Consider the following 22647-nt stretch of genomic DNA (forward strand, 5'->3'; position numbering starts at 1 on the left):
TCCTTTTTTTAACTATTTTTCTTTAAATCTGAAAACTAGGTATTTTATTCTGAATCTAAAAAACTATAAGTTCACTAATACAAATAATCTTCTCTATAAATAAATGTGTTGTATGTGTATACTGCTTACTAGTAAATCCCTAAAAATTCAATAATAGTAAGATATAAACATGCCTGTAAACTAAAGTACTGTTTTAGGATCTTTCTGTCAAATAATACATATTACTAATTAAGTTGAAATGCAAAGAGTAATTAACTGTCATGGTTAGAAACTATTATCATAATTGCCATAACTTTATTAATACAATGGCTGAATGATTACTGTTCATCACTTGACCATGTTTTAGTTGACTAGGCCAGATGTTAATTTGTGGTAATTTTTGCTGTAAATTAAGGCTGACAGCTGTATGGTAACTACAGAGCACAATGATAAGTCTTACCACGATGCCTGCATTTTTTATGGCCAATGGAAGTCCTAAAAGGCCAGTTCCAATATTTCCTTTAAGAAGATGCATAAGAGTTTGTAAAAATCTGAAAAGTAAAAGTTGTGAGATTCAAATATCTTAGAACAAAAGCTATTAAAATTACATGATCATGGTTTTAGCAATAGGAGATAACTAAAAATTAATCTAGGTGTGGAATCAAAATCTCCATTCAACCAGAAGTTAAATGAGCCAGAAGTCATATTTGGTTCAAGTCAAGTCCCATCTTTGCCATTTAAAAGTAAAATACAACTGATTGAATTTTTTAATAGTGGTTTTAATTTATTAAAAAAAAAAAAAAAAAAAAAAAAGAGTTCTCAATACTACCTAAGAACGTGACCAGGAAAATAAAATAAATAAAGAATAAAAATACAATAACAGTAAAACACCTAATATCATTATAAAGATTAAATGAGATATTTAAGTAAAAGGATTTTTGTACATATCTATAATAATAAAAGCATAATATGCTAATCAGACCAGACGTCTTTCCTTCCTTCCAAAGCTGAGGCAGAGGTGGCAGAGGCCCCCCAGCCATGGTGGTGGCAGGTGGGGGCCAGGGCCAAGGCCCTTGCACAAATTTTGTGCATCAAGCCTCTAGTTAAAGTAATAAAGAAAAGGTAATTTTCTCATAAGATTCTTTGCTGCTATTATATTCAGAACAATACTAAAGATTATATAGCTAGGTTGGTAAGACAGCAATTTACTGACATTGTCTATGTAATTATGGTGCTAAACATATTGGATCTATGATCTATGATGAACATAAGAGGAAGTTAATTAAAAGAAAAAACATACAAGTTTTAAAACAATGTGTATCATCAGATAAAATAAATACTGGTTAACTTTTAGACTATGAACTCCCTAAGGGGTTTCACCTAAGAAAAGTTTCCTCTAAAGACGCATTTGAAGGAGGTCTCTTGATCAAGTAAAAAATAAACTAGGAAGACTAACCTAAACTTTAAACTTAGGAAATAGAAATGTTTAAACTTTTTAAATCTATGCTATTCTTTTCTTATCAATTAAAACATTACTTTGCTAAATCATTAATTACTTCTAGAATAAGAACTTACTTAAATCTATTAATGATAAAATAAGAAAATTTTTTAAAAGTTCAACTGCATAAAGAAGGGTTTACTATCTACCTTCCATGATCTAACTCCTATTTCAGAAGCAACTGCTCTTAAAATTTATATTCCTCTCAATAAGATCTCCCTTCAAGATCATTAACTTTTTATTTGTATCACCATTGGTAATTCCTATACACTACTCTGTAATTTTAGATGTATTTGTTCTTTCCCAAATAGACTGTAATCACCTTGAGGGCAGAAACTATGTTTTATCCATCTTTGTGTCTTCTGTAGTATCTAACAGGGTCCCTTGCCCATAGACGATTAAAAAATATATACTGAATGAAAAGAAAAGAAGACATGTAAACCATAACACTTACGAAATGCCCTCTTGATCATCAAGCTGGTAATGCTTCTGAACAGGTAGGAGCTCTTGCTCATGTTCTTCATCTGATGTCCCATCGAAATTCTGCTCATTTATTAAGGGCCTCATTACATCCATATCTTTAAAGAGAAAAACAAAGAACTCCACTATTATTTTTAAAAGTGGGATAAAGCTAGTATAAATTAATTTTTAAGTAGTACATACCACTGGTACTCATCTTTACTATTTTTACCGTAAGTTAATGCACATTAATATCCTGAGTTTTAGTATATTTAAAAAGAAACAACTAATTAATACACTTATTTGCTGGATATTTTTTTGGACTAAGCAGTGCAAATAAGTATTCAATGCAAAATGTTTTCTGCTTTGTCTACATGAGTTTTACAATAAAGGTCATAGAATTATGAGAAATGTGAAGAAATAACAAAATGAATTTTTACCTTATCTTCAAATCATACTATATATAAAGTAATATTTTCAAATACTTAAAATTATAAATCCATTCCAACCATTACATTTTTAGAACCAAAATTTGCATAGATAGATAGATAGCATTTTTAGCATGATTTTGCTCCTTTCAAGGAAAAAAGCAACTAGTCATCACTCGGTCCTGTTCTAGTAAAATTTACTAAATTCAGATTTATTGAGATGACTGATATGCATTAGTAAAGTCTGAAATACAGGATAGTTTATGGACATGAAAGTTTGTTTCATTCAAATACAATAAACCTACATAATAAAGAGCTGAGGCAAACAAAATGATTTAGTTGGAAATTACTAACATAACTTCTAAAACTTTTTATTTTTGAATACTTTAAAATTTATATTAAATTTTCAAGAATAGTACAAAACTTCTATGTATCCTTTACAGGCACAAATTTTTAACATCTTTCCTATCAGTTAGTAGAGAATGCGTACAAGTAAAATTGACCATTACTAGCATAGTACGATGTGTTAAACTCTGTTACAGGGGGATTGTAGGGTGCTCTGGGACAGTTAGAAGAGAAACTTAAGCCTGATTTGGGTTAAGGAAGGTGGAGCCTGTAATCTTACATCAGATAGTCACTGAGAAAGTGAGGTTTTAAAGAAGACCTGAAGGCGGGGTGAGAGTGAACACTGCAGCCACCTCAGGGAAGAGCAATCAGGCGGTGGGAAGAACAAAGGCAACGGCTCTAGTGACGTGGAGAGTCTGGTGTGTGAGCAGGAAGGTGGCCAGAGAGGAGTGAGCGAGGGGCGTGCAGTGGGAGAGGAGATCAGAGCATGACAAGGCTGATGGTATACAGCCTTGGAGACCACACCAACAGACATGAAGGCCACTAGGCAGTGTTGACCAGCAGAGATACAATGTGAGCCACAAACATAATTTAAATTTTCTAGTAACCATGTTTCTTAAGGAAAACAGCAACAAGTGAAATTAATAATATATTTTATTTAATCCAATATATCTGAAGTATTATCATTTCAACATGTAATTAATATACAAGATTATTAACAAGATATTTTACATTCTATTTTTCGTACTAAGTCTTGGAAATCCAATGTGTATTTTATATATACAGTCTGTTTTAATTTGGACAAACCACATTTCAAATGCATATATAACTAAAGGCTACCATACTAGACAACATCAGAGTAGAGAGTTTTGTGCAGAGGAATGGCATGATTTGATTTATATTTTAACCAGGATTTTTCTGGACCTACTATCTCTGCATTGTGTCAAATGAGAGTAATAACTTCTACTTCACAGGGTTTCACGACAATGAGATGACATGTATATGAAGCCTGGAACCTAGCCCCTGGCACATAGTAATCAATAACTAATAGTTTCCTTCCCCTTCTAATAAAATGATATATTAGAAGCAAATTATGCTACACAGAATTTTTAACTGTAAAGCTGTGACAAGAAATTAATTTACTAGTAATAATTCTGAGCATTTATGAGCTAATACTGAGTCTACAAAGATAAACAAAATGTGTTATGCCAGCCAGAAAGAAATATATTAGTAAAGGAGTCAAATACTTAAGAAAACCTAACATAGTAAAAGCTTTAACAGTTAAAACATAAGAAATAAAATCATACAAAGTAATTTAAAATTATAAAATCCAATTTGCATTATATATAAAGTCTATTATTTGCCAATGTCTTGCTGTAATTTTTGATCAAGTGCTGAATTGCAAACCTCTCAAAATGCTATGTGATTATTGTAAGTAAAAGTTAACACTGCTTTATAAAATACTACTAAGCAATGGATGTCAAGTTACCTAGACCTAATTATTCCTATTTACATATGGAAAACTTATAAATAGACATAGCTTTAGTCAGTATTATACACTATATATTATACCCATATATATACAATAGTGGCAGACGACCTTATATTGTTCAGACAATAATTTCAACCTGAATTTCCTAAACTAAAGTCAACCTAAACTTCCAAATTTAATCAGAAAAATCACAAATTAGCAATATGCATTGAAACCTTAAAATGTTTATCCTTTTCACCTGATAATTCCACTTCTGAAAAGCTAGATGAAGAAAATAATTTCTGCACAAAGATGTTAAATGAAACATAATTTCTGTTAAAAATGAGGAAACAACCTAAATGTGCAACAATCAGGAAATTGCTAAATTAACTACACAATGCATCCACTTTGTAAAGTATTACAATAACATTAAATTATGGTTTTGAAGTCTGAGTAAAACAGGCAAAAGTGTATCACATGCTGAGTGGAGAAAAAGCCGAATAATCACAGCATTAGTACAACAATGTTTGTTTGGGGTTTTTTTGTTTTGTTTTGTTTTGTTTTTGCTTGTTTTAGTTTTGAAGACTATTTTTGTTGGGTACAGAATTTTAGGTTGGTAGAATTGTTTTCAGCATTTTAAAATGATTTGTTTCTTGTCTTCTAGCGTCCATGAGATAATGTTTTAAAAAGTTAAATAAAAACGAAAGACACAAAATATATCAAAATGCTAATAAGTTAACAAGGATCTCAAATGGATAATGAGATCCTGGGTATGGTTTTCTCTGGAAAATGTAAAAAATAATAAGTAATCAATTTGGCTACTTTATAACACCAAAATAAAGAAAATCATTTACTTATATTTTGTCAATGGACAAATGAAAAGAAGTAAAAAAGTTTACTTTTAAAATAACATACAATAATATTGCCACTAAATCTATAAACTAGTATCTACATAAGATGGGAACAGTAACTATTTTACTCATTTCTGAGGCGGAGAAATATGCACAGCAAGAAACTTTCCAGAGGTCCCCATAGTCTATGAAGTGAAATACAGACCTTACACTATTTAGAAAGCCAACTTTAGGCCGTGGTCGGCAAACTGCGGCTCGCAAGCCACATGCGGCTCTTTGGCCCCTTGAGTGTGGCTCTTCCACAAAATACCACGTTGTGGGCAAGTCTATTTTGAAGAAGTGGCGTTAAAAGAAATTTAAGTTTAAAAATTTTGGCTCTCAAAAGAAATTTCAATCGTTGTACTGTTGATATTTGGCTCTGTTGACTAATGAGTTTGCTGACCACTGGCTTAAGGAAACCTATATCTTAACTTCTCCACCAATGCTTTTCACATAGCCACATGATTTTTAAAATTCTTTTTTAAGTGAAATATTTGGTCATTGTACACAATCAGGAAATATATAGATAAGGATCATTTTTGTAATTAAATTTACCTCATACCTGGAAGGTACTACTGGTAACATTTTAGAGTATTAACAAACCAACCTCCATGTTCTCATCTAGTCCCATGGCTTTACATGCTCTCTTTGCTGAGGACTTCGTATTTATTTCTCCAGACCAGACCTCTCACTCACTCCAGAAACAATCCAATTGTCCACTCAACATCTGCACTTTCATGTCTAACAGACATCTCAAACTTAGCATTTCCCCAAACTCAACTCCTGGTCTTCACCACCAAATTTGCTCCTCCTGTGGCTTTACCCATCCGTCCTGATTACCTACTGCTTTGCAACAATTCATGGCAATTGTCAGGAGGCCTCCATTCCATTCAAGGGGGTCCTTCCCCAAGGCTGTGTAAGGATTCTTACAACCTGGTAGCCAGCCTCCTCCCAAGTAAGTGAATCCAAAAGAGAGGGAGCAAGGCACAATGCCAATTAGAATTGAGGTCTGAAGTCGCACATTTTCACTTCCACAATAATCTATTCATTAGAAGCAAGTTATTAAATCCAGCCCATAACTCAGTGGGAAGGAAATTAAGTTCCTCATCATGAGAGAAATGTCAAATAATACTATAAACACTAAAGATATATCCTACATAATGAAGAGGTAATATGCAAATTGACCATCACTCCCAACACACAAGATGGCAGCCCCCATGTGGACACAAGATGACCATTGCACGATGGACAGCAGGGGAGGGCAGTTGGGGGTGACCAGGCCTGCAGGGGAGGGCAGTTGGGGGCAACCAGGCCAGTAGGAGAGGGCAGTTAGGGGCAACCAGGCTGGCAAGGGAGGGAAGTTAGGGGCAACCAGGCCTGCAGGGGAGGGCAGTTTGGGGCAACCAGGCCTGCAAGGGAGGACAGTTAGGGGAAACTAGGCTGGTAGGGAGGGTAGTTAGGGGTGACCAGGCCAGCAGGGGAGGGCAGGTGGGGGCAATTGCCCAGCAGGGAAGCAGTTAGGTGTCAATTAGGCTGGTAGGGGAGTGATTAGGGAGGGGGTGATGAGGTTAGCAGGCAGAAATGGTTAGGGGCAATCAGGCAGGCAGGCAAGCAGTTGGGAGCCAGCAGTTCTGGATTATGAGAAGGATCCCAGATTGGAAAGGGTGCAGGATGGGCTGAGGAGTGCACGTGCACACACACCCATGCACGAATTTCATACACTAGGCCTCTAGTTACATTACAAAACACTGTAAAATCTCAGTTGATCGTAATTCCTTGTCTCTCATTCAATCTGTTAAAAAATCATTCTGGTTTTATTTTCAAAACATATAGTCTAACCATTTCTCTCCACTCCCTCTGCTACTCCTAACACTGCTGTGAAGGACTACTGTGTAAATCTTTCTTGAATTGCAGAAATACCCTTCGGCCTCTACTTTTGCTCCTTACAGTCTATTCTTCACACGGTAGCCAGTGCAATCCTTGTAGAATTTAAGTCAGATCATGTCACTCCTCTGCTGAAACCCTGCTTGGCTCCCCGTACTCTCAGAGCAAAAGCCAAAGTCTTTACATGACCTTCAAGACCCTACATACTCCGGCCTCACCACGTCCTTGATCCTTCGCTTGGGCCACTTGGCCTCCTTGATATTTCTGTCTTTAGCTGTTCTTTCTGCCTGGAATGGTCTTTCCTCCAGATATCCACTTGACTAATCACCTCACCTCTTCAAATCTTTGCTCAAATTTCACCTTTTCAATAAGGTCCATCTTGACCACTTCATAAAATACTACGAACTACTCAGCCCCCACCCTCATTCCTCATTTCCCTTACTCTGCTTTTATTTCTCCATTTTCATTTCTTCAAAATAGCGCTTTTCACCTAACATATTATATAATCAACTGAGTATTGTCTGCTTTCTCTTACTAGAATATAAGCTCCATGAGAGCAAGAATCTTGTTCATGAATGTGCCCCAGATGCCTAAACCAGTGCCTGGCACTGAGGAGCAGCTCAATAAATGTGCTGAATTAACAAACAGACATAAATTTTTTAAAAATTAAAATAACCTGGAACCTTTCTTTTCAGTTAATAAAAAATACATACATTGGATATCTTCTCATATTACTTTTAATGGCTATTCAGAACATGGCTCTGTGGCCATACCACAATTTACCTAAACAGTTTCCTTTAATTGAATATTTAGATAGTCACCAGCTTTTCTTTATTATAAATACTGTAATGGATATCCCTCTTGACATAAATATCTGTTATTTCCTTAGGGAATATTCTAGAAGTATAATTGTTGAATTAAAGTATATGTGTCTTTTTAAATATATGTATGTATGTATGTGTATATATTTCTTTTTTTATTTCAGAGAGGAAAAGAGACAAAGATAAAAACATCAAGAATAGCAGAGAATCAGTGATCGGCTGCCTCCAGCATGCCCCCTACTGGGGATGGAGCCCACAACCCAGTCATGTACCCTCAGTGGAAATTGAACTGTGACCTCCTGGTTCATAGGTCAGGCAAGACTCAGCCACTGAGCCAGTCAGGCTGTGCATTTTTAAGGATAAATGCATTATACTACTCTTACCAACAATGCATGAGAATACACATTTCCTCACATCCTCACCTAGATAGGTTACTGATGAATTTGAAAGTCAAATAATGTTGTAGAATTATGTCCCTGAAACCTGTGTAATTTTGTTAATCATGTCATCCCAATAAATTCAATAAAAAGAAAAAAGTCAGATAAACCTGGATTCGTATCTGGATTGCCATTAGTGAACTTAAATTATTTTATCTATAAAATGGGGATAACAGGAGCACCTACCTCACCCCGCTGTTGTGAGGATTAAAGGAGGTAATGCACATATGTAAAGCACTTACTTAACACACTATTGATCCACAGCAAACATTCAATAAAACGCTGCATTTATTTCTACCATGATTGTGACTTAAAAGATATCAAACTGAAGTGCCCTGCACTAGAGGAATGTCAACCAACTAGTTACTGTAATGAAGTATTTCTTAAAAACTCAACTTCTTTTTCAATCATTTAGCATCAAATTAAAAATATCCCCTAAATATAATGCATTTAACTAAGAGGAGCAATAGCTTCACTTTTGTTTCCTCTTTGACAGCTGGAAACCATTAGCTGTGATGTGTACACACACACAGGGCACAGCACACCCCACCCCCAGCACACACACCGCTCCAACTGACTCGTAACCAAGGGAACACCGTAAATCCTCACCAAGGCCTTCCGTGGCGCTGGCCACGTACGCGCCAACAGTTCCAATTAAAAAGGTAAATAATGACAGAAGGCAATGCCCGTTCTTTCCTTATCCTGATATAATGTAAACGTAATTGCTTCCCAAGGCTCCTGACTACAGGTGCTCCGCGACCGTATTACCTGTAGATTCTCTCCACCTGATGAACACCGTTCATCCTTGAACGTATATAACCAATAGAACTGCTGGTGCTGGGCTGTGTTTTTCTCTCCCACCTCCCCCCCTACATACACATCCCCTTCCTGGAACTCTCCCCGGCGATGTCCTCCCATGAGCCCAAATAAAAATGTCTTTCCTTAAATGACTTTCCTATCGTCTCTTTGTTGAACACACACACACACACACCCCTCCGCAGACCCTGACACGGAGGTCAGTAACCTCCCAGGCCTCACAGCTCGTCCCAAATGTCTGGGGACGGTCTGCCTTGCTGGTTCTCAAGTCAAACCCGCGCCTAACACAGTGCCTGGCACACAGAAGCAGCCAGGCGTTTTTCTTCCTTCCTTCCTTCCTTCCTTCCTTCCTTCCTTCCTTCCTTCCTTCCTTCCTTCCTTCCTTCCTTTCTTTTTTTTTTGGGGGGGGGGGGGGGTAGGGGGGTGGGGGGGGGGGGGGTGGCCCTCCCTCTCCAGGGACTGGCAGCTTGAACCCCGGGCAGGGTCCCGGCGGCCCCGGCGCCCGCACCGCCTCCCCGGCCCAGGCCACAGCGCAGGCCGGGGGGCCTCCGCGCATCCCGCGCCCGGCCCACCCGCACGCGGCACCCACCGAGCTCCTCGTGCCCCGCCGCCTCGGCCGCCGTCGGCGCCGCCGCTTCCATCGCTCGGGGGTCTCCAGGTCGCCGCCGCCCGGGGCGCGCGCTCGCCGCTGCGAGACCGACGTCAGAGCCGGACCTCCCGCCGAGCGAGCGAGGGCCCTGCGCCGGCGCCCGGCCGCCCGCCCGCCGCCCACGCACCGCCGCCACCGGAGCATGCGCGCTGGGGCCGGGCCGCCCCGCCCGCCCGCCCGGCGCAGGGGCGCGCGGGGCCCCCTGCAGGCGGCGGTCCGGGAAGGGATCCGGGTAGCAAACCCCAGCGAGGGGGGCCGGGCCGGGGGACCGCCGGTCACGGGAGGAGAGGAGAGGGGCGTTTAGGAGACACCTGGGCGTGGGCGGAGAGATGCATCTTTAGAGATGACCTGGAACTTAGGTCTGAGAAGCCCATCCGTTTGCAGGGCTCAGGCAATCCTTAAGAGGGACAGACACCTGGAGGATGAAAAGCAGGAGGGGATTTGCCCCTGTCCCTGCCGGAGTCCAGACTACTCCTAGGTTATCTGAACTAAAATTAACACATTATTTTTATATGAAATCTCACTGTAAGGTTAGGCTATGTATGCACTTCCATGCAAGTCTTGCACACAATGAATACTCAGGGTTATCTATCGGTCTCCTTATGCCCCGATTTAGAGATATAGGAGGCATTAGATAGAACTTAATGTAGTCAAAGTTTTCACTTTGAGGATTTTCTCATGTCCTTCAAAGATATTTGACGTTAAGCCGCAGGGCAGAAAGGAAATAAAAGTTGTTATACTGATGTGGTGTCAAACACTCTTGAGCATTATAACATGCATTGTCTTATTTAATTCTGATGTGAAACCTGGGAGATAATTCTCACATTTCTATCCATTCTATAGAGGGAATTACAGCACACAGAGCCAAATAACACGCCCAAGGATAGTAGGCTCTAAGCTCCCAAGTGGCCAAGCTGAAATTCTACCATTCTACCGGCAGCCAGAGCTGGGCCCACAGGTAGGTGCCAATAAATATTTGACGAATCAATGGATTGAAGCAAGCTTTTGATAGAAAGGAAAATTATTTTAATTTTAGACATTGCTTTCTTTTTTTTTTTCATTTCATACTACTTTAAAGTCACTTTTTGTTGATTTCATTTAAAGTTACGGGTCTTCTGAGAAAAGTGAGGGCTTTTTTGCAAAGGGGATGTCTCATTTCTAGGATCACTGATGTAACTACATGGTAAGGATGTTAAATATTTAAAATTCCTGGATTAAAAAGTGTACACCATTACATAATATTTATATATCTGGCCTCTGCTGCATCTTTGTAGATTTCACTAGCAGTAATGATGGTTTGCCTGTAGGTCACCCTCAATCATTCACACACCTACACAAAGAAAGGTCTTATTTAAAATGTTCCTGACACATAACCAAGATGTAGGGGAGGGAGAGAAAAAAGAACTCTATCCAGGATTATAACTTGAGGAATGGTCCCTAACACCAGTCAGGGTGGGGCACCTGGTGAGAGATCTGTGGGAGAGAAGACAGGCTTCAGGCCACTACCCAGAAAACTACACACTGTAATGAGAACACTTGAGACCATATCTTGAAAGAGGAACATTATCCGTTTTGAGTGTTAACAGGGATCAAAAGTCACTGCCTTGCAATCTCAGCATCAGGAAAAGCAGATCTGGCCGGATGGAAGGAAAAAGGCCTGAGCCAGGGCTGAGGCAGGCAGCCATGCTCAGAGCCTTCACAGCGGAGAGAAGCCAGTGATAGGGATGATCATAAGGTCAAGAGAATTGTGGTTTTCATATGTCATTACTTGAGAAGATGTTTGCTGCCACTTCTGCTCCAGATCTTGTAAACTAGAGACAGAGATTTATCAAGAATCAAGCTGCTTGAACCCTGGTAATTCCTTTCTTTCCTTTCCTCACTTAAACTTCCTGGATCATATCTCAGTTACTTCTTTCTTCCTTCTTTTTTAAAAAATATATATATATCTTATTGCTTTTTTACTGAGAGGAAGGGAGAGGGATAGAGAGTTAGAAACATCAATGAGAGAGAATCATTGATCAGCTGCCTCCTGCACACCCCCTACTGGGGATGTGACAGCAACCAAGGTACACACCCTTGACTGGAATCAAACATGAGACTTCTCAGTCCCAAGGCTGAGGCTCTATCCACTGAGTCAAACTGGCTAGGGGAACTTCCTTCTTGGTATCTGTCTTTGTTCACATCTCTGTTACAGCACTTCTCCCTAGTCTAATTCTTATTTCCCTGTCTGAGCTTTAGGCTACATTGAGAGTCCCCGAAGGAGAGAAGCTGTATCTTTCTCTGTGTCTTTGTCTCAACAGAATACCCTGCAGGAGTAGAAAACTGATGCATATACCCTCATAGATACAGGAAAGGAAATAGTTGACCCTTGAACCATGGGGGTGTTAGGGGCACCCACCACCATGCAGTCAAAAATCCGTGTATAACTTTTGACTCCCCAGAATCTTTACTAATAGCCTACTGTAGACTGGAACCCTTACCAGTAACATAAACAGTTGATTCACACATATGTTGTATGTTATATGCATTGTATACTCTATTCTTACAATAAAGTAAGCTAGAGAAAGGAAAATGTTACTAAGACAATCACAAGGAAGAGGATATACATTTACTGTATTTGCCAACATTGTTAGTTATGTCACCTGCTTATCAGATGAATCATCTGTCAGTACCGACATAAATACTGACTTGTATAAAACACTGTACATGTTACATGTATTATTAACATAGGCATAAAAAATGAAAATATACTGTGCAAAAGAAATCCATATTCATTTACAAGTATAATGATTCATGCATTGATAAAAAAAAAAAGCAGCATAATGATTGCTTTATGGAAGCCTAGGATGATGGATATGATTGCTTCACAGTAGCTTAGCCTCTACACAAATAAAAAAAGTCATTATAAAATTTCTATGGCATTCAGTATTGCAGTCTGAATACAGTATTGGAAACTGTTACTTTTTTAAAAAATACTACTTACCTGTGATAATAGGCTTGTTAAGTTTCTCCATTTAAGAGAGAGGGGGCAGCATACTACACAGTAATGTAATTCTTTGAAAGCCAAGTCATAAAATAATAAGAAAATTAACACATTATTTTTATATAAAAGATCACTCACCTTATGCCTCTGTAAGGCTAGCCTATGCACTTCATCTTGCACACAATGAATACTCAGGCCATGATGACGACACAAAAATGTTTCAAGGTTATTAGATTTTCACAGGAATCACACACCACACACAACATATAATTTTATTAACTATACTGTGTTATGACAATATATTACTTGTTAAGTGGAAGTGGATCATTATAAAGGTCTTTATTCTCATTGTCTGAACGTTGAGTAGGCAGAGGAAGAGGGAGATGGTCTTGCTGTCCCAGGGGTAGCAGAAGCGGAAGGAAGGAGGAAGTGGAGGCAGGCACACTCAGTGTAACTTTACTGAAATACATTGTCATTTCTGCCCGACATGTTTGCTTTTTTATTTCTCTAAAAATGTTTCTGTACGGTACCCATTCTGCTGTAGTGCCGGTGCCATATCCCAGAAGGATCCGTGTTGTAAAAGAAGTCAGGAGCAGTCTTAAATCATCAGAACCCTTCTGTTGAAGGTCTGAGGTCAATCTGTTTTCTGATGCTTCGTCGATATCTTTCTCATCGTCAGGTCACGGGTTCGGAAGCACTCATCAAGTTATCTCCTGTTAAGGAGAGAAAAGTCAGGACATTGGGGTCTGTTAGCTCTTGAATTTCTCCAAGATCTCTCTCTTGAAACCCTATACACCCCACCTTTGTTGGGGGAGTCATATCCACAATCTCTCCTGTGATTTATTTGATGGGCCCTCTCATAAATCTCGTGAGGTCATGCACAACATCTAGACACAGTTTTCTCCAGCAGGAATTTACTGTTCCCAGCTTGATTTTTTTTTCCTTTTTCTATAAAAATGATGGCATCTCTAGTGGGGTAATCCTCCCAGCCTTTCATTATGTTCTCTCTACCGTGTTCTCTTTCATGTCATTGGCAATCCTTACTAATAAATATCCTTTGTGGCTTCTCCACCCCAGTAGGAAAAACCTGTGTAGGTGGAAAAACAGACAACAGTATGGTGATTACCAGAGGGAAAGAGGGTTGGGGAAGTAGAAGAGGATAAAAGGAAGATAAATGATGATAAAAGGAGACTTGTCTTTGGGAGGTGAGCACGCAATACAACGTACAGATGATGTGTTATAGAATTGTACATCTGAAACCCATATAATTTTATTAATTAATGTCACCCCAATAAATTCAATTAAAAAAAAACCTCTTTAGCCAGATATCTTTGCTTTCCAATGATTTTATCACTGGCACATGGAACTCATTCGTTGCCTCTAGGTGGGCAAAAGCAGCTTCTCCCATTATCTTGACATTTTTTAAGCCAAACCTCTTCCTAAAATTATCAAACCATCCTTTGCTGGCCTTTGATTCTGCATCTTTAGATCCTTTATCTTCCTTCTAGTGCTTCCGTATAGCATATAACGACTTCGCTTTTCCTTGAATCCTATTAAGGATCTATAGGTATGTCTTTCTTATAGCAATCCTGCACCCACATAAAAGCTGCATTTTCAATAAAGATAAAAATGCATTTTGTAAAACGTGCTAGGTTTTCACACCCGCTGGTGTAGCTGCAGTAACAGCTTCATAAAGTTCTTTATTTTCCCACCCTCCTCCCAATGGTCCTTCCACTGGATTCATTTATCTTAAAATGGCAGGCAGCTGCTGCTGCAGACCTCAATCTATGGTACCTATCAAGCAATTCACCTTCAATGTCCTGACTTTTCTCTGCTTCTCAGAGGCACTTCCAGCAGCACTAGTGCCACTTCGTATGGGTCCCATGGTGTTAGTCAAGGTTTACAGTATTGCACTCCACAGGATGAAAAATCCACAGGAGCCGAGAGAGATCGCTGTTTGCTGCAACATGCACTTTCCTGGAGAGACTAACTGCTCACGAGGAGCTGATTAGCATCACTCGGCATCTTACTGGGGCACCCGCAGCACCTGAGCTCACTGCAATGGGGTGGGGGGTGGGGGAGTATGGGGGGGTGTGGTTGCACGATTGTTACAGTAGTACAGTGTGTGCCTTGGTGCATGTCAGGCAGTTCTGGTTTAATTCTGGGTCTTTACACTTGTTTTCATTTCTCTCAACTGCAGAAGGCACCATGTATGGTCTGTATTTGTAAGTTTTGATAAATTTTAAGTCTTTATAATATCGGGTCTAGTAATAATGAATGTCGTTTTTAAACATTCGTTTAAAATCTTGCTTGGCTTTGACTTGTATTGACATAACCTTCAAACACGTGGTATCTACAGAACGTGTGAAGTGCAATTAACAAGTTTTGCTTGAAAAAGTTTGTGTTTGGTTTGGTTTTTGTTGCAAAACTAGGGCTAAGAAGATGGTGGATGAAGAGCATATTCGGCACTGCATGCTTTACGAGTTCCAATTAGGAAGAAAAGCAAGTGAGGCTGCAAAAAACATCTGTAGTGCTCTTGGTCAAGATGCAGTTAGCGCCAGAAAATGCCAGCGTTGGTTTGAGAAATTTCGCGAGGGAAATTTTTCGTTAGATGACAAGAGTGGTCGAGGCCGTGTGTCCAATTTTGATCAAGAAGCTCTTCAAGCTCTTTTGGTGCAAAATCCTCAAATTACCCAACAAGAGCTTGCGACAACTTTAAATTGTTCACAAAAAACAATTTCCAATCAATTGCGTGCACTTGGCAAAGTCCCAAAGTTTGGAAAATGGGTTCCTCATGAGTTGACCAACAACAACCGTAATCAAAGAGTCACAATTTGCAGTTCGCTCCTCTCTCGTCAAAACTGTTTGCCGTTCTTAGAGCAAATTGTTACCGGAGATGAAGAATGGGTGCTGTATGTTAATTTGAAAAGGCGGCCTCAATGGTTGGACAAAAATGAGGCTCTGCAGCCCACGCCAAAACCTGACTTGCATGCGAAAAAAGTGATGTGGTGTGTTTGGTGGAATTTTAAAGGAATTCTTCATTATGAACTTTTACCATCTACCCAAACCATTACAAGTGCAGTGTATAGTGCCCAATTGGAAAGGTTAGCCCAAGCTTTAAGAGAAAAAGAACCCGCCCGCGCTGATTAATCGGAAGGGCGTAATTCTTCACCACGATAACGCATGACCGCATACTGCAAGAATCACTGCTGAAAAACTGCGCCAGTTGGAATGGGAAGTTCTCCCTCAACCTGCATATTCTCCTGATATTGCCCCTTCCAATTACCATTTGTTTCGTTCTTTGCAAAACTTACTTCTTGGAAAAAAATTTAATAATGAAGAATGCCTCAAAAATGCATTGACCGAATTTTTTGCATCAAAATCACAAGAATTTTACAACAGAGGGATTAAAATGCTTCCTGAGCGTTGGGCACAAGTAGTAGAAAACAAAAGCAACTATATTGTTGATTAAATTTTGTTGTATTGTTTAAATAAATTCGATTTAAAAAAAGTATTAGAAAACGACATTAATTATTACTAGATCTAATAGATTTGTGTATATATTTTATGGTAGTAAATGATAAAATATACTAGTATCTACAGATAAACCCATGACACGCCTATCTTTTCTTAATTTAAAAAAAATATTTCTAGGCTACATGGTATGAGCCAGGCCTCATGCTAAGTATGACCTCATTTATCCTGCACAATAACCCTATGAAGTAGGTACTATATTACCCCATGTTTTAGTTGAGAAACATTGAGGCTTACACAGTCTAAGCAATTTTTCCAGAAGCCCACAGCTGGAAACCAAATTCATTGGCAAGTCCATGACACGTGCGCTAAGCCACTGTGCCTCTCAGCCCCAGGTTGGCGGTGTGATGTAGCCATTAGATCACTGTCCACATCTGCCTCTTCATTCTCCTACCACTGAGGTAAGAATGGGAAACTCGTCATGTAACCGGGCAATGGAGCTTCACTATTGGAGCTTAACACTGACATAAACGTCCCCCCCTGACAAATACACCCTGCCTTCTGAAAATCTTACTCTTCGAAGGCAACAGAAAACGCAACTGTGGTTAAGTGCTAGGAAGCACACACTTGATATTTATACTTCTTGGTATTTAACATAAATGGGAAATAGGCTTTAGAGCTTGTACTTATGTAAATCCCCGGTGTAATTCCAAAAACGCAAAAGAAAAGAAGTGCTTTAAAAAATGTGCTTCTTCCCATTTTAAACATTAGGTATTACTTAAACATTAACCTACAAGGAAACTACTTAACTTGTGCGATTCTTCTAATAAAACTATTGTCGTGCGGAGTACAGAGTCTGGGTTTTCTGTGGACGCTATGAATTTGTGATCCTCACGTGTAAATGAATTAAGTCCTCTCTTTTTCATTTTAACATCAAAGCCTGCTTTGGGATTGGATTTAACAGGCCGTACCTGTCAGCTTTTGTGTTGCTTCCTTTTCATCACAGTTCAAAGGGAGAATGTGACTTACTTATGGTAAGTAGGTCACCTGAGACATATGTCATGCAGGAAGAATCTCACAATTCTCTGCTACTTGGAACTTTCTCCTTGGTGATTCAAGAAGCCTGCTCACAAGTTAATAATCTCGTTAAGTAATGCCAGCCCCACTGGGATGAAATAAAACCAAAGCTCACCAGGAAAATCTGCCTAAAAGATGCTAATCCCCATGGACCTCATTAGAGAAAATAAACACAGATAACCTGCTTTTTGGTAATAAAAAGAAGTGACATGGGCATTAGAAGGCTTCCACTGGGGAGGAAGGAGGTGGCCCAGTTCCAGGATTGCATTCCAGCTCATGTCCTCCGGAGTTTTTAAAACAAGAAGTCCTTAGAAAGAGGAAGTGTCACCAGCCTGTCTCTTTAAGGCCGGGCTGGTTGCCAGTCACATCAAGCTCCATTTATATGGCACCATTCCTGTCGATTTTGTTTTTCAGTCCTAATAACACAGAATTGCTCATTGTTTGATTTTTTCCCCCTCATAAAAACAGCTAAGCACTTTGACCTGACTTTTCTCAACAGACTGCATCCATTTTATAATAAATTAGGTCAGTGATTGATTTCTTAAAGACAAGCCTTTGTATTAAGACAGGGAAGTGAGAAATTGACCAAGGAACCATTCATTTTGCATGATATAACCGTTTCCTAATTCATCTTCTGGTCTGCTCTTTGGACTTCCATTCATTGTATCAAAAGACTCTTTACCATCCAACAAGTTTGGCCTTACTTGCATTACTGATCATTCAAATGTGACTTTTTAGGGAAATAAAAAATATTATTTAGCCTGCTGGTGTAGTTCAGTGGTTGAAGGTTGACCTATGAACCAGGAGGTCATAGTTCGATTCCTGGTTAGGGCACATGCCCAGTTTGCATCGACTCTGCCCCCAACCCTACTGTTCTAGCCTGGTGAGGGGCATGCAGGAAGCAGTCGATCAATGATTCTCTCTCATCACTGATGTTTCTATCTCTCCCTCTCCCCCTCCCTCTTTTCTGAAAACAATAAAAGTATATTTTTAAAAATTTTATCCATATCACAACATCCAGGTTTTTTAAAAAACAAAGCTATTAATTATAGCTTCATTTTCATGTAAATTACCAAGACTTAGTTCTGAAATAGAGAGCTCCATGGGTAAAATTTGCTTGGCCTCATTCCTTCTGGACTCAGGCTAGAACAGTAGGGTTGGGGGCAGAGTAGATGTTTCATTCATGGAGGGAGGTGGCTTTTCCACGTGAAGAAGGTGCCTCCAGGAGTGAACTATAAGTTACAGCCTCAGGCTTTATAAACAGTACCTCTCTGTTGCTATGCCCTCTCCACAGTTTGATTTCTTTAGGAATGTCCTGGAGTAAATGAAGCCTTCAGTCCAGGTTGGGCTGAATTCCAGGTTGTTACAACTGAATGGTCAAAGAATTTTTTTTTTTAAGAGGCTGCTCTCCTATATACCATATTCTAACACAGCAGAACAGCAGACACTAGTACCCCCTTACTCACAGGAATAAGTTCCAAGACCCCCATTGCATGACTGAAACACAGATACTATATATACTATGTTTTTTTCCTACACATGCATCTATGATAGAGTTTAATTTGTAAGTTAGACACAATAAGAGATTAATAATAATAATAATGAAATGGGACAATTATAATAATCACATGAAAGCTATGTGAATGGCTGTGGGGACACTGTTAAGTAAGCTAAAGACTTAGTGGGACACAGCAATGCCACCAGGGACAGGTAATCTGGTAACGGAGATACCTAATTGGCAGACCTGGTGTATAGCACAGATATGCTGGACAAATAGATTAGTCCTGTGCTGGGTGTGGGGAGGGATGGCCCAAGATTTCAACACACAACTTGAAGCGGGTGCAGTTTAAAGCTTATGAATTATTGACTTCACATTAGAACTATTTTCCATGAATTAACTATTAAGACTGGTGTTCCATGGACCAAATTTTGGGACATGCTCTTCTGCAGTTTCCCAAATTCACTGAAAATAAATTTTCAGCCTGAGAATACAGTTTACAGTTGGTTACATTGAACATATAAGGTTCTGGAGAAGTCAATTCAAATTTCAGGATATTATTTTTTCACCACACACCTTTCCAGGCATCTGGCACCAGGCACAGTCACTAGGATTCTTTATTCCTCTTTTTCTCACAACAACTACTCCCATGCTCTTGTTCTAGAATTAGAGTTTGGCATCCCCTAGAATAACGTTAGTGTTATTCAGTGTGAGAATTATCGACATTTACTGAGCATTTACTCTGTTCTAAGCATTACTAAGTGCTTTTTATATGTTATCACATTTTATTCTCACACTAGCCCTGCAAAATAGATGTTGTTATCAATATTTTAGAAATAAACAAACATGCTCAGGGAAGAAGTGCACCTCCAAGTCCCATAGTCAATAAGAACCAGGACCACAACTCTGATCTGATAGATTTCAAAGTTTCTACTCATTCTCTTATTTCCACTGCATACTTTGGGCATACTGTGTGCTAAAATATTGGCCCCATGCTCCTATGCCTCTGAGAAGTCTGATGTGTTTTCCAGATTACAATAAATTATTTTTTTTTATTATGTTCAGAAATGATGGGAAAGCCCAGGTAACTTTTGCTTAAGTAAATAGCTCTTCCATTCAGAACAAAACCAAGATGTTTCTACATACGAAATAAACTTTTCAAAACCTGAGTATTCATTGATAATTGAATCACAGATGAAGGAGAGGCAATATTATATGGCTCCTATACCCAATCAATTTGGGAAGATAAAACAGTTCATGTAAAAAAAACAATCACCAAAGGTCAATGGGACTGAATCACTCCTCAATGCTACATGGGATCAAAATAAGTAGAGATACCTTCTAGTTAGGCTGGTGATGAATTTCCCCTTAAATCCCAAAGTCTGTAGTAGAGAAGGGTAGAGCATTTCTGGGGATGGAGAAAGCAATGGGATTTGGAGGACAGTAAGAATAGTTCCCAAAGGAATTCCCCTCTTAGTGCGCCTTAGAGAGAAGGTCAGGACCTGGAGAAGTCCTGGGATTTCCACTTGGCTGGAGTGGACAGAAGACACTGGATGCAGCAGTGTGAATCCCCAGGTCAGGTATCATCAGCCTCATAGTCCAGGCAGGTCTTTGCCTGCCTACTGTCTCATGGTGTTTGCAGGAGAGGCTTAACTCTCCTCAGCTGACCAAGGCCATGACTTGCTGACTGAGACACCCGCTCTTGCATTCTGTTAGGGATTTACTGAATCAACCCCTTAGCTTTTTGTTCAGTCACTTCAGGATCAACCTGGCACATCCTGAGATTTTTAGTACTTGCTCTCAGGATTCATACCTTGCCTTCTCCTTTGGCACTTATGTGTTGTTGAAAGAAGTGGCTGTCACTAACTCCATTCCTTAAGGCAATGATTTCGTCTCTGATAGCTAAGGTTCTGGTTTGCCTGGGATAGTCCCAATTTCTTCTGCTGCTTCCAACAACCAGGAGTTCGACCAGCAGGTAGGCCGGCCAACCGCCCATGTCCCCTCCCCTGGCCTGACTGGCTAGTCCCTACCCTTGCACAACTTCATGCACCAGACCTCTAATACACACACACACACACACACACACACACACACACACACACACACACACACTGAGTGGCCAGATTATTATGCATTCAGAGAGCATGATAATCTGGCCACTCGGTGTATATGCTTAGTATTGTTCACTGGGACATGATGCCAGGGACCAATACCGTCAGTGTGGATTTTGGTAAAGCTGCTGCTCTTTGAAATGCATCCTCCTTCTAAACCATTTAGAGAGCCATCTGGCTGATAATAGGCAAAGAATCCAGATATTTTTACTTTTAAAAGAACATTATATTTCTCGAAGAGTACTGCAAGCTCAACAGTTACAAATTCCGCTCAACAGCTCTGGCTGCAATACTCAGAGGACAATTTAAGTGCCTGGAATTGCCACCCAGTCAACTTTCTCCTCCTTACTAGTACAGTGCTCAGAAACAAGGGGAGAGCAAATATCAGCCATAAACGTTACAAAGGCAAACAACGGGAGATCTGGAACAGCCCCAGGCTACCCAGATGTTCCAAGGGCAAACAGTGTGTCCTGTTTGCACTCAGATATTAATGTCTTCTTCCCCAGCTTTAATTGGAAACTCCCTTGCCATATAAATGCACTTTTGATTTAAAGGACTAAGAGGCAGGCTTCTCCTCTGCTCAGCTCTGAGACAAAACATGCTGGGTAAGGAGGCTGGAAATATCCTTGAACATCTGGATCCAGCCAGGGTGGCAGTTAGCATAGATCATTGAGAACCCAATCTAATAGAGGAAAACTTAGTTGGGCATATACAGCAAGCAAGACTAAGTAGAATTTTGAATATGATGTAGTCTCTGACCGAGAAAGAGTTGGACAACGAAGTTGCCCTTCACCAGGAGAGGGAAGGCGGGTGCAAGAATAGCTGTAGAGCGAAGCAGAACATTTAAGTACACATCCTAAAAGGAGTGGAAACAAGGGCAATGAACACACAGAGGAAGGAGAGAGAGGTTCTGACTTAGGGGATGGTACGGATTCATGGAGGCAGAATTTATTATTTATCATCATCATCAAAATGACATTAATTAGTCTTCATGGAAGTCTCATTATGACTCAAGAGCTATTATCTGTACTTTAAATGTATTTATCTAAATTAGCCTCCTTTCAGCTTGTGCTTGGATAAAAGGTACAATTGAGAGAAATAGAAATGGAAAAGAAAGGGTATTCCTGGTCGCAAGAAAAAAAAGAAGAAAATCATGATGTCAGGATCTAAATTAGCCTCATTAAAGCTTGTGCTTAGATAAAAGATATAATTGAGAGAAGTCTAAATGGAGAAGAAAGAATATTACTAGGAGTAAGAAAAGATGAATGAAAGTTGTGATGTCAGGAGGCATTCAGGAAACAGTAAATATTGTAATGCATTTGGCTAGACTTCGGAATGTGTAAGGAATGAAGGGAGATACAGCACAAACCAAAAGTTGCCTATAATATTGCAATGAGACTTACCGAGGGGACCTGAGACTTACCGAGGGGACCTTGTTGAGGTTCCGTTATAGCAATGGCTCTTAACAAACGCTCTACCTTCTATCCCTTGAGGAGCTTTCTCAAACACACACGCCCATGCCCCACTCTTGGAGACTGAGTTGTAACATAGTCTTATCTGCACTTTCTCAAACCTCCTGGGCAATTCTGCTGGACCTCCCAGGTGAGAACCACGAATAGGAAGGCTCCACTTCTGGGAAGTGTGGTGATTTGAACAGAGGTTTGGGAAGACTTGGGCAGCGATGTAGGAGATAGTTGGGCAGAGCACAGCCTGATTGCAGAGGGCTGAGTTAGTAAACCCCTGCAACAGCAAGTGAAATGTAAATGTGAATGTCAGCAGGCCCGGGGAGGTGTGTGGGGGGGTGGCTGTGGCATGTGCTGCTGAGGG

At 39.9% G+C, this 22647-nt stretch overlaps 1 protein-coding gene across 4 annotated transcripts in view; it reads right to left on the reverse strand.

Moving 5' to 3' along the window:
* The window catches only part of SLC36A4 (solute carrier family 36 member 4), a 42105-nt gene extending 32306 nt beyond the window's left edge, over nt 1-9799 (reverse strand). The window contains exons 1-3 of one of the 4 annotated variants that reach the window (XM_036426779.2): nt 9618-9799; nt 1932-2055; nt 440-530 (exon numbers count right to left, since the gene is read on the reverse strand). In XM_036426779.2, coding sequence (XP_036282672.1) covers nt 440-530; nt 1932-2055; nt 9618-9669 — 267 coding nt within the window. In that variant the 5' untranslated portion in view covers nt 9670-9799. Of the gene's footprint in view, nt 1-439; nt 531-1931; nt 2056-9617 lie in introns of those variants that run through there. The other 3 variants (XM_036426777.2, XM_036426782.2, XM_036426781.2) reach the window with 3 other exon arrangements.
* Nucleotides 9800-22647: the final 12848 nt, after the last annotated feature.

Source organism: Pipistrellus kuhlii, unplaced genomic scaffold, assembly GCF_014108245.1.
Source record: "Pipistrellus kuhlii isolate mPipKuh1 unplaced genomic scaffold, mPipKuh1.p scaffold_m20_p_9, whole genome shotgun sequence".
Classification (NCBI taxonomy): Eukaryota; Metazoa; Chordata; class Mammalia; order Chiroptera; family Vespertilionidae; genus Pipistrellus; species Pipistrellus kuhlii.